This window comes from Lepisosteus platostomus, chromosome 3 (genome assembly GCF_059453375.1).
Source record: "Lepisosteus platostomus isolate fLepPlt1 chromosome 3, fLepPlt1.hap1, whole genome shotgun sequence".
NCBI lineage: Eukaryota > Metazoa > Chordata > Actinopteri > Semionotiformes > Lepisosteidae > Lepisosteus > Lepisosteus platostomus.
The window spans coordinates 20755199-20767943 of NC_142613.1; the positions used below are offsets into that span (position 1 = coordinate 20755199).

Consider the following 12745-nt stretch of genomic DNA (forward strand, 5'->3'; position numbering starts at 1 on the left):
CCTGATGCAAAGAAAACCACGGATTGAATGTTTTGCTGACAGTACAGGTAGAATGGATAACAAGTTCAACTCCAAATGGATTTGTCAAGAGGATCTATGCTTGATACACCTTAGGATTATAAAAATAAACCAATGTGAAAACCAGTCATTTTTCCCGTGAGACTAATGTTTTTGGTAGATGTTGTTTTTATGGCTTGCTCCCACAGTAAGCGACATTTTCATATCATTTAAAATGGAAAGCAGGAATGGGAGAGGGCTTTGAAAATCTTGACGGAGAGCCCGAGGCTAAAGGGACTGCTGAGGACAGACAATTGAACAGAGTAACAGACTGGTACCTGAGAGCTCCACTGAACAGACAAGCCAAAAACAATCCTGGCAGTCCAGGCAGATCCTTTAGTACGTCCATCACAAAATACAGCACCATCTACAGACACAGGGATGTTATTGAGATAAGTGTCCTGGCTCATGAATGTACAGTAGCAAAACTCACATACACGTTGCCATCAACATGTGTAAAAATGCATGGTATTTGCATGTAGCAAATACCTTTTCTTAACTAACCTGGTCTTTGGCTTTAACATATCCACTGGCCAGAGGGCTTTCTTCCCCATAGCGTGCATACATCACCAGTCCCATTAGACAGCCCAGGGCCAACACAATCTGCTGACAAGGGAACACCACATAGCAGGACCTTCACACACATGGGGAGAACAAGACAGTGAGGCTTCACACACAGTTAACAGGGAGGCATCAAAGGAGAATCCAAATTTCACCACATGTTCTGCAATACAATAGGATTTCTTTTTGTTAGATATTAATCTATATTTTGTTAATTATAATCAAACTTGTGAATTAAAATGTCAATGTAATTCATAACAACAACCATTTTATTCAGAAGTACCTAGCCAAACAAGTATTCAGTAACCAATTAAATATCTACATCTTAAAGGAAATATAATTGGATTAGACTGCAGTTTATTGACTCACCATTTAATTATCTCCTGAAATGTAGAATTGCCAAAAAACATTTCCATTTTATATTGACAAATTTGGAAACTGACAGTTACTATTTAACTTAACTCTTTACATGCAATGTCCAACAATTATCAGCTTTGTCTCAGAATAAGCCCGTCACAGCTGTTTCCACTGACAAAGACTCATAAGCCCCCAAACTGCAACAGAGATCACCTAGTACAACTCATCAAACATTTTTCAACAGGCTAACACAGCCATACTTGAACCAGCAATATTTTCACTCCTGTCTTAAGCTGTGACTGATCCACCAAATAAAAAACACAAATCACCCATTACTGAACTGAACAGAAACATGACACAAGAAAGTAAGAAGCCTAGATTTGAAGGACAAGAATTTGAAAATGTTCTTTTATTAGTGTTAGGTGTCTATTAACTGATGTGACGTCACAGTTGAACTAGTGTCACAAAAGGTAAGGCTGGAGTGCCTCAGACTATTTGTCAGTCCTCAAGGAAACCTGTGACAAGTAAATAAAAGGCCTTAACGTACGTGATGGCTTCCTTCTCAGTCCGGGAGCTGAGGTAGCGTTGCACTTGTGCTTGGTTCACCCCATACAGTGCAAGCATCATGAAGACCCCTCCCACACCCAGTGTCCAGAAGGTGTGCCGCTCCAACGGGTCAGGATTAAGACTGTGGAGCCAGAAGGATTACGGGTCAGAAGGGACAGAGCCTCAGCGGCAATCTTCTATTCCTGCACAATCTTAAGGACATTAATTTGGTCGAAGGCTTACTTGTGAATTCGAACCAATAGACTGATTAAGGATTAATGAAAAATAAAGTCAGACTTTAGTTCTAGAAAATATACTGAAGCCTACGCTTGTTAAATCAGACAGTAAACACCAGTTTTCCCATAGACGTTTTTCCAACTCATGTAAATATTTAGTCGAATAGTCATTTTTATTGAAAAGCTAAAGTAAAGTCAAGGAGGGACTGAATAAAGTCTATTATTTCTGCACTCTGACAGCACAGTTCTTCATAAGTGATCATTGTTGGAGGAATAAATACAGGCAGGAATTCCAATGAATTAAAGTCCAGTATGTTACATTACAAGCAATACACAATAATAAGGGGGAGTTCTCAAACTCAGAAAACAATAATACCAATTCCAAATCCTAATCAATGTTTTAAGAGCTGAAAGTTAATTTTAAAATTTTCCTCAGAAAACTGAGATCAATTGTCAATTAAGAACTCTGCTGGAAGAAAAACCAGGAGACATAGAGGTCCACCTGGACCAGGGGTGGGCAACACTGCCTCAACTGCTTCAACAGAATGCCCTAATGGGTACTCACTCTAGTCCAGAGATGCGATTCCCCTCCTGTGCTTTCTTCCAGACAGCTTCAATCCCTCCAGCTTGGTACGCTCCAACCACAATGACTGCTAGCTGGCCAGCAAACATCACCACTGTCTGGAAAACGTCCGTCCAAATCACCGCCTTCAGGCCACCCTGCCAACAGATAAGACATGACAACAAAGCTACAATCATGATTTTTTGGCAAATGTTGGAATTTGAAAAAATATTATTTCTCTTGAACCAGAAAATCCAGTTTTAGTTAGGGCCAGTTTTATATTGGCCCTAACATAAAGTGTGTGGTTACTTCCTACTTTGCATGAGACCCACACTGAACTGTCTTGTTAATATATTTTACATAGAGCCACTTTACCATAAAAAGAGACTATTGCAGGACTTTTTTTTATGAATCTCCTATCTTTTAAGTCTTTTTCATCAAATGCATTCTCTTTCATCTTTATTTCTTAGCATGAATGATTATGTGAGAGGTGTCTTCAATAATACCCAGCACAGTACAACATGCAGAATACATGGCAAGCTTCAGAGAACATCATCAAAGGAATCGTTTTCAATTAAAAAATCATAAGAAATCTACACACATTGATATCTAAGTAGCATTCTAATCTTATTTCCCCAAATTCTTGCTGACTTTGAAGTAACTAGTAACATGTCCTTTCAGGAAGCTCTTGACTACTGTATATTAGCAGACCTTATGGAGTTCTATGGAAGTCACCTGCAGCAAATGTATTATAAAACAGCTACTTGCCAGAGAGTTTCTGTTTCCTAACATCTTGTAAATAAAAGAAGAAAAAACATGTCCAAAAGAGAAAATGTAGAGAATGCAAAAGAACAGGTTACGGGTTTATCCCATGCTTAAAAGAAAAGAAAAGAAAGGAAACACAACATTTCGGTGGCTGTGGAGCCTTCTTCAGGTGTGAGACACCTGAAACGTTGCGTTTCCTTTCTTTTCTTTTCAGCATGGAATAAACCTGTTACCTGTTCCTTGGAAGCCTACGCATGCTGACGCACCTACCTACTTGAACTAAATGTAGAGAATGTCTTTATAGTAATACAGTATAACCAAAAAGTGTACAAAATCAAGCTTTTACAATTCAAATTTTCAATATCAATTTGTTTGCTCTTGCCATGACTGAAAACACTCTAGAAACAGGATTTGCCATCTCACATACACCTTCACAAGAGGGCATTGAATTTCACATCACAATAGAGCCCCATAAACAGGGGGCACTGAAAGGTTCAGTCTTGACATGTTCTGACTTGGCCATCAACAGAGATGTAGTGATGACTGTGGGAGTAAGAGACTGCAGAAGTCCGCAGCACCAGATTCCTCACTTACCAACGCAGTATAGAAGGTACAAACCAGACCTACAGTCAGCACTGCTCCCCAAAGGTCAAAGCCTGTAACTACAGACATTAAAAAAAGCAAAGGGCTTAGTATCTCATAGTAAGGGTTTATCAGTCCCCACTTATTAAATAACGATAACAATTTCAGGAATCTATTTTCATTTTGGTTTACACCTGACAGAAGATTTCTGAAATTTTGAAGTATAGGAGCATCTTTCAGTTCAGATTATATAGCATTTGTTCTGACCTTTTTAAATGACTAAAACATCAGCATTTATACACACTACTAATGTATTTAAAAACAAACATTTCTCAGTATGAACAAATGATATTGATTAAAAATATTAATTGTTTATAAAAATGTTTATGTGTGACAAAAGATGTGCAACACCAAAGAACATTGAAAAACAAGCTTGTGTAAGTATTCATATTTCTCCTTTTCAGCTAATTAATTTTATATATCACTTTGTACTGTTTCTTACACAGCATGTTTAAAAGCAGGCATCAGAGGGCTTCTTTTACCTGCATTGAGAGCCAGTGCAGGAGCATAGAGAACTACACCCATGTAGATCACCTGCAAAATGGGACACATACTGTATAGTCAGACAAGTACACCTAGCAATACAGAGCCTGCTGTATTTACATCCACATTATTGTCTGTTTTCCCTGGTTATTGCTGTGCAGTGTTATACAGAAAAAAATCAATACAGTACAAACACATTCAATACACTCTGGATACTAGTGTGATCAGAGCTTCAAAGATGAAGAAGGTGTTATGTATTTTATCAAATTTCCCCAACTCTACTGAATAGATCTCAAAATAGACACAAACTCTATATCATGCTCACAGAATCAATCAAGAATTTCCCAGCTCCTTGTTGTTGCTTCTGTTATAGTTCAGAATCAGTTTTACAGACTTAGTTGAATTTTGAGTACTGGTGATGCCATTTGTATTTGCAGTTCCAAATTTGACATAAGAGTTTACTTCATTTGAAAGTCCTCTATCCCTGACTTATACATGTTGACGTATGAAACAAAAACTCTTGAATGTTTTTTGGGAATATTGGAGGAATTATTCCGTCCTTAACTTCTCTCTAAAGTGTTTCCTAAATTCTTTGAATTTATTTACAGTACTTCCTCTATCTATTTTACGCACATAATTGTTTGTGGTTTCTTTAAATCATTTAATTTTTTACAGACCTATTTCCCTTACATGAAAAGCAAAACAACAATAATTTTCACTTGGCCAACATCCTTTTATATTGCAAGTTTTTTTTTAACTATAATATAGACAATGATAATTCTGATAAAGCTACAAAGTGGATGAACACTCACCATCTGAAAGATAAAGGTTATAGTTCCACAAAGTCGAACCACTTTGTTGAAGCGCAGCTCCAGATACTAAAGAAAAAGATATTAGTCATTTCAGATCGCAAGGACCACACCTGATGTAACAGATGATATTTACAAACGTCTTTCAATAAATGTAATTGAAATTATTATATCAATATACAGTACTATATCATATCACATGGCTCTCTTACGATTATATTTGTTTTGGGCAATGCGAGTGGAACACATGGAGCACTGACAAAGGGTTGGAACCTTTAGTAAACTCTACAATGAAGTAACAACAGAGAAGATATTTTTTTACGGAAAGAGTGCAGAGTAGTGAAATAAGAAAGAATAATTAAAGAGCAGAGGTTAAGTCCATGCTAAGAAAAAAGAAGAAAAAACATAATTTCATCTGTGTGTCACCCCCCCAAAAGGCTGGCAGATGAAACAATGTATTTTATCATTTTTTTACTTTTCAGCGTGGAAATAATCTTGACTTGTAACTGAAGAGCTGACACAGCTGCCTAATCAGACATATACAGAACAATGTCCTCCAAAGGAGGAAAAAACTTGAAAACAGGTAGCATATCTAAATGTATATGTTGAACAGTGCTCTAGTAGATCATACACCTCAGGAATTCTTTGTTGTAGGAATATAGGAAATTACAAAACAAGAAAGAAGTGTATTTCTTTGCAAGGAGTTTGTGAAGGGTATAAGGTAATGCTGTGCTCATGGAATAAAAGTAACTAGCATTGCAGGCCTTTATGTCTTTATTTAATTAAATCATCATGTATGTGACCATCCATATTTGATAGGTATTTTAATTTACAATCACTCTAACCAATGAAGGTCTTCAATGAAATCAGCATATAGGAGTAACTTCCACCACACATATTTACCAGCGAAAATCTACATGGGAACTTTACTTATACTTTAGTCACATGTTTTCCTTGTATTGATAAAGCTTCTTCTGCCTAAAGAAGAAGTCTCCTGCCAGAAAAACTAAAACTGTTTACTAGGCTTCATCAGCGGACAGAACAGAGTGGAGCTTAGATTCAGACAATGGGAAGGAGGAGACATAAGCAGATTCAGATATAAAAGCTTCTAGATAAGCTAGTAACCATCTCCTCATTAGCTACTGAGCCGAAGAAGGTAGTCTTTTAAGATGCAGTTAAGATGATATATTAAGCATGTAATTCCTTTCTCATTAAAACATGACCCAAGCACACAGAGAAGGCTATCGCGCAGACTTCAATGAGAGGATAAGATGAAGGGGTTTGCATTTACCTCATAGGCGCTGGTCAGCCGCAACCGATAGAACACAGGAATAAAGATGTGTGCAGGAATCAGGAGCCCAAGCACATAGGAAGTGCCTAGGAACCAATACTGTGTGCCGGAGGTGTAGATTTCTGCAGGTACCCCCAGAATGGCCACAGCAGACTGGAAGGTGGCGAGCAGAGACAGGGCCACAGGCAAGCAGCTCATGCTACGGTCCGCCAGCAGGAACTCCTGCATCGTGCGCTGGCGGCCCCCTGAGAAGGCATAGTAGAGCCCAATGCCCGAGGAAAGCAAGAGCAGGAGGGCAAAAATCACATAGTCCACTAGGGTGAACCTCATCTCTACCATGGCTGCCATTGACCAGGGTGCCCTCTGCAGAACGGCACACTACACAGACTTTGAAAACAACCTCTGTGATCGCTCGCCCATCGGAGACTCTGCACTCACAGGTCAGGCACCACGCTGCAACACAAGAGGAGAGGCGACAATGTTCTGTGTCAGTCAAATGTATCTTCCCCAGAGGGCATTCTTAAATTGAAACATTTTTACTGCAAAGAATAGTGGAACTTCAATAAATACAGGTGCACATCTACAGCAGCATTACAGAGATGCAGTCTGTTCTTGTCAGAGTTCAGGAGCTAAGCAAGCGTGGATCTGTTCAACACAGTGTTGTATGTTTGTACGGTTATTGGAACACTCTGCTACAGGATGTTTCATACTTTGGATAAAATGTTAAACTGAGGTTTTGAATATTTGGTGTTTAAAAATTCCATTGTATTTTTAATAATGTAGGGGTGTTAAACCCAGTGTACAAGCTAAATTGCACTCTAGACTTTTATAGCCCGGCCTTCCTAATGATTCCCCTGTGAAGAAGCAGGGTGCTGAGCTCGTGTAAGACCACTGAGAGCGGAGTGTAAACACTTCAGAAGCTGACAATAAATCAGTGTTTATTAGAGAAATCAGTGTCAAATGTAGCCAGCTGATTTTTACCTATATAAAAGGATAACAGGACAGTATCGAGATTGCCTGCTCCCAGGGCGCTAGATCGGTAAAGCCTTGGGTATGGATAACACCCAGGTATTTCTGAGAGACAAAGGTTCAGAGATTCTGAAAAGTCCAAACGGAAATTGTAAGGAAATTAAAATAGTTGCTGTGTCAGGCTGTGGAGAGACTCTCCAGGCCTGAGAGTCAACTCCTGGCCAAACAGGATCCGCTGGTGTAATAAACAATTAAAAGATCTAAAGTTCAAGGGCTAAGGTTAAGGTCCAAACTAGGGAGCGAATGATTGAAACACTAGGTTGGTCAGTCCTCAGCTGACTATCTTCTTTCTCGTCTACTAGAGAGATTATGGTTTATACACTTGAGTCCTCCAATCCATGCTACTTCAGTAGAAGAACCACTACACCCCTTAATTGGTGAAGAGCCTTTTCACATTCCTTTCTGATTGGTTATGTAGTGGGGCTTCCGGTGCAAAATGCCTGCCATGCTACACACAGAAAGGTGCTGCCATTCTGTGGTGGATATAGTGAGCCCTCTCCTGTGTGCAAACTGCTTTCTGATCCTTTGAGATGAAAAGCCCCACACAAATGCAAGGAATTAAATAATTAAAGTTAAAGAGAAGTGCTTGTATAGTGGCTCCAGGAGCTAGTTGTTCGCTTTGGAAAAAAACACAGTTTGGGAATGAAAATGGATATGAAAATCTTCAGGAATGCACTTCAATTTTCTGGCATTATGTTTCTAGAAGGACGGCATGGGTAGTGCAGTGGTTAGCATTGTTGCCTCGCAGCTCTAGGGCCCTGGGTCCAATTCCACATCTGGGGTGCTAGCTCTGTGGAGTCTGTTTGTTTTCCCTGTGTTCTCGTGTGTTTCTTCCAGGTGATCTGTTTTCCACTCACAGTCCAAAAATATAATGGTAGCTTCATTGGCTTCTGAGAAAACAGGCCCTGGTGTGAGTGCGTGTGACCTGTAAGAGAATGGTATCCTTTCTAGGATGTATCCTGGCCTTGCACCTGCTGCTTGCCAAGACAAGTTACTGTACCATGCAACCCTAAATTGGATGAAGCAGTTAGATAATGGATGGGTGTTTATAGATTGTTAAATTTCCTAAAAATAATCATTTTGGTTTCATCTTACTTAAGTGATAAAAAACAAACAACCAACAGGCAGTACAAAGGTATCTGGAACCAATGAAAGATGTATCTTGAAAAACTGAAAGAGAATTTTCTGATCTTTTCAAGAACCAACAGGACTGAGATACTTGCATCAAGAAAATTTGCTTAATTTTCTTTGACGTGGGACAATAAGTAACAGTGAGATTAAGAAATAAGGCCAAGTAAACATTACCAAGAGCTCATTACAGGTACCTGTATGTATTTTACCTATCACTAAGCCAAAGACCAAAATATTTTAAAGATTTCTCATACTCTATTAACAATTAACATACGTTGTCTTAATTAGTAACTTATGCAAATTCCACCTCACCACTATATAAAAAGTAGCTGTTAAGATAAATTAGTCATTGTTTTTCCAAAACATAGATCTGACAAGCACAATTCTTAGCTGCTGAAAGTGAGAAAGGTAGGGTGAAATATCAAAATGCATCAGTGACATAGCAGTGGCATTGTGTTCACCGAACTCTGACATGTTGGGATAAAGATGTTCCTTCATTCGTTGACCTTTGAAATGTTTGAATAAAAGTTTCATTTTCATGTGTATCAAATTGTTTTGTTGTTTACTACTGTATGCACAGTAAATCCTTGTTGACTGCCTTGGCTTCACTTTAAAATGAATTAGAAATGAGCATGATTGGCAAAAGTCATTCAGAAAGAGGGAACAGAAAACGAACAAGAGAGTTGCAGGGCTGTACTGCATGTTAAATGAATTTTGTCAACAAATGATTGACATATATTTATAGAAAATGAGGTGTTGCAAAAGTATGCTTGGAAATCAATTAAATTAATTGGAAAAAATCTGTAATCCTGAATTATTCTTGAGAAAATTATTATATTATTATACTGTACATCGAAAAATACCTTACCTTAAGTGTCAAGACTAGTGTAAAGTTACTGATTGGAAGCAGCCCTGAACACCAGGTTTCTGACTGATCACGGAAGGATCTTATCTCATTTGCCGACAGAGCAAGCACAGCACACTTGAGTCACCCAGCAGAGACCGTCACAAGAGAAATGATGCATACCTGAAAGAAAACAGGCCCACCTTATTTCACTAGTAAGATTATAGGTGTTCACATTAATTACAGGTGTTTCAGTTATGTTCATGAAGAAGGCCAAATCTTAAAAAAAGGTTATTCATGTGGGTACCATACTGAAATTTTCTGAAAAGTCATTTCAGAAAAAAAATCTACAGACATGTACAAACAACCAGCAATAATAAAATTGTTATAAGGACAGCTGGAAAAAGGATCTACACACATCATTTCATAAAAATTCTAATGGTCACTAGTTCATAACATCATACCATATATACGACAATACAATTTACTGTCCATGGGAGAGTGACTTCTTTCTGATAATCAACTGACCATATTGACTTATGACTGATGGTTCTGCCTCTTCTGTTAACCTTTTATTTGTCTCTGGGAAATAAGAATAATGCTACTACAGCCTTGTGAGACTTAGTCACAAGAAACTGTATGATTATAAATTATAGCATAGGGTCAGCAGTTATAAGTCATAGGTTTCCTGTGATGTTTAATATACTGTAGATCTGAAGAAGAATTCAAACAGTTGAGAGTTCATACAAAACGGACTAAAATGATTACTGAGTAACACTGTTGACCCCATGAAATGTTGCTAAGGACTTCTATTTGACTACCTCTATTTTAGGCCTTTGAACCTTTTACAACATTTTTACAAAAACCAAAGAGCTCACCTACTATTTTTTGATAAAGTATTTCTTTCTGCTGTACAACCTTAAAGCTGTCCGATTTTTTTTAAATTGAAATAAATATCTGGGCACAAGATATGTTGTGACCTCACCCTTGGGGAAGAAAAAAATCTTCCAATTAAAACATTTTAAAATTTCAACTTGATTTTATGGCCAACTGAGCAAGAAAAATATATGGTCATGTTTAACAACCTGGGCAGAGGTTACAGGTTTCTGGAGCTCAAGGTCCAAATTTTGTTCAAAGTCTTGTCTTTGTCCAGACTGTAGCAGCTTATCCTAACTGAGGAATGCTGGTTAGGCATTTTGATTATCACAGGGAGGAGCTTTCTTCCTTTGCTACACTCTGCCAAATGCATCAAGTAAAATAGTAAATATACTGTTTAACAACCAAGCAAATTAGGCACACAGCCAAATATTTCAACATCTCAGTGACATAATAACCATTTATTATGGAAGGGCTGTTCTACCTGACCTCTTACCATCAGAATCAAAATATGAGCTAAGACTCTGTGCTAAAAGATAAAGCAACAAGAATAACAAAAAAATCTGAGGAATGATTTTGTTTTTACTTGCCCTTAACTCTCAATTGCAGGCAAGCATGATAAAAAATCAGTTTGTGGACACACAGACCTCAGGCAAATTAAAAGAAGGTTATAGTGTGGAAATAAGATTTGTTCTCTAGACTATTCTGTGCTTATCATGCCTTTAAAAATATTTACCTTAAGACTGATAGACAGCACTAGTGGGTGACTGCTCCTCCTTTCACCCAATTTCAATGATCTAGTCATTTCTGGACTCATAAGATAAAGTGTTCGTGACTTTTACTAAAGGATATGTATACATTGACTGATATTCTATATTACAGTCTATATTAAGAAACAAGAACAAGAATCACTTTTTGCAGAGATTGGGGATATCCAGATCATACTGAGGGAGGCTAGCAAACAGAACCTTTCAAAAGAATGGTTCATAGCACTCTCAGGTAATCAGGCTAAAAGGATACAAAACAGTTAACCTGGGTCTGTAAGCCTATTTTCAACCTTTCTTATATGTTTGTTATGTCAATAATATGTTACTATCTTATAGACTGAATGTAACATGTTACAAAGTCCTTATTATAGTTTTTGTTTTAAAAGTTATAGCTACAGTTCATCATCTGTTTCACAGCAAGAAAGTTGGAAGCAGATTTGCGGATGTTTTCCATTTTATTCTCTCTAACTTTTAACTCACCATTTTACCGTCTTCAAAAGACATGCAAGAAGAGTAAACCTTGACATGCCCAACTGTATTTTGGATCTCTTCAACCCAATAGTGTACCAGTAAACCTAAACTCTAACAGCCTTTTCACACTGGAACACCTGAGCCAAGCTGAAATGAAAAGGAACACTCTGACTCTCTATTCACAGTTCAAGCAAACATAATGGGTGCACAAAGGCAAGGTTCTTAAGAACAACATGGTATTATCATCATTACCCTCTCCTGTAGGCCAAAGGCTTATTCCTATCTCTTCATACATAGCTCTAAAAGTAAATGTTCACTTCAGTCACTGTGGCAATCAACAAACATAAAACAAAAGAAAGCACAAGTTGCTGAACTGCAACATGCCATATCCAGGTGCACATTAGTCTATTTTTCTGCTAAATCTGACATAAAACTAAAATGTGACTAGCATTAAGGCCAATTTAATACAAATTCAATGCTGCAAGATAGACTGGTTTTTAATTTAGTGCACAAACAACTTGTCAGTTTAAAATCCCTAGTGCCAAGAGACATTCTTTAGGTTTGCACTGGGATCCCATTCAGACATGTCCTGGGTTGTGGCCTTTTATAATCCTAGGAGTTAGCTGGCTCCTTTCCCAAACTTCATAGAATACTTTGCACACAATTATGAAATACAGGATTAAAAGGCAGCAGAGGTTTGAAAGAATACTTAACTAAAACAGCAGGTGGTTGGAATTTCTTAAATAAAAGAACCCCAATGGAATTTTCTGACTAAGTCTACTAAGAGACCTGGACACTGTAGGATTAGAGGATTCCCATTTCCAACACTGATTTTGAACAATTAAATTCTTGCCAATCACTGTCACTGCTAAGATGATGGAAAGAAATATGATTGAATTTTCAGTCCATTTTCATGGCCAAGTCAACACAAGTGGAACATATATACGGAATATGTGTCTAGATGTTTTCATTCTCCTTATTTTAAAATACTCTTAAAAGACAATTTATATTGAAATGTTTTCAACTTGACAATGTCCACTACAGTAGGACACTAATCTGCTTATTTCTAACATGGTTACAGAACACATTATAAATCATTAAGTGGTTGCATCATCACCTGCAACTCACAACTGGCAGCACACTGAAGCTAAGCTGGTGTGAGCCAGCTGGGCAGTACCTGGATGGGAGACCTCTTGGTAAGCTAACGTTGTTGCTGGAAGAGGTGTAAGTAGGACCAGTAGGGAGTGCTCACCCTGTGGTCTGTTTGGATCCTAATGTTGAAGTATAGTGAATTCTATGCTGTAAAAAAATGCCATTC

The 12745-nt window shown here is 37.9% G+C and overlaps 1 protein-coding gene across 2 annotated transcripts in view; it reads right to left on the minus strand.

Moving 5' to 3' along the window:
* slc5a6a (solute carrier family 5 member 6a) overlaps window positions 1–12745 on the minus strand; it is a 33488-nt gene that overhangs the window by 13312 nt on the left and 7431 nt on the right. Inside the window, exons 2-11 of one of the 2 annotated variants that reach the window (XM_088624887.1) lie at window positions 11437–11574; window positions 9338–9496; window positions 6310–6762; window positions 5022–5087; window positions 4209–4260; window positions 3679–3746; window positions 2323–2477; window positions 1523–1663; window positions 562–691; window positions 336–424 (exon numbers count right to left, since the gene is read on the minus strand). In XM_088624887.1, coding sequence (XP_088481013.1) covers window positions 336–424; window positions 562–691; window positions 1523–1663; window positions 2323–2477; window positions 3679–3746; window positions 4209–4260; window positions 5022–5087; window positions 6310–6657 — 1049 coding nt within the window. In that variant the 5' untranslated portion in view covers window positions 6658–6762; window positions 9338–9496; window positions 11437–11574. The remainder of the gene's footprint in view (window positions 1–335; window positions 425–561; window positions 692–1522; window positions 1664–2322; window positions 2478–3678; window positions 3747–4208; window positions 4261–5021; window positions 5088–6309; window positions 6763–9337; window positions 9497–11436; window positions 11575–12745) is intronic. The other variant, XM_088624886.1, reaches the window with a different exon arrangement.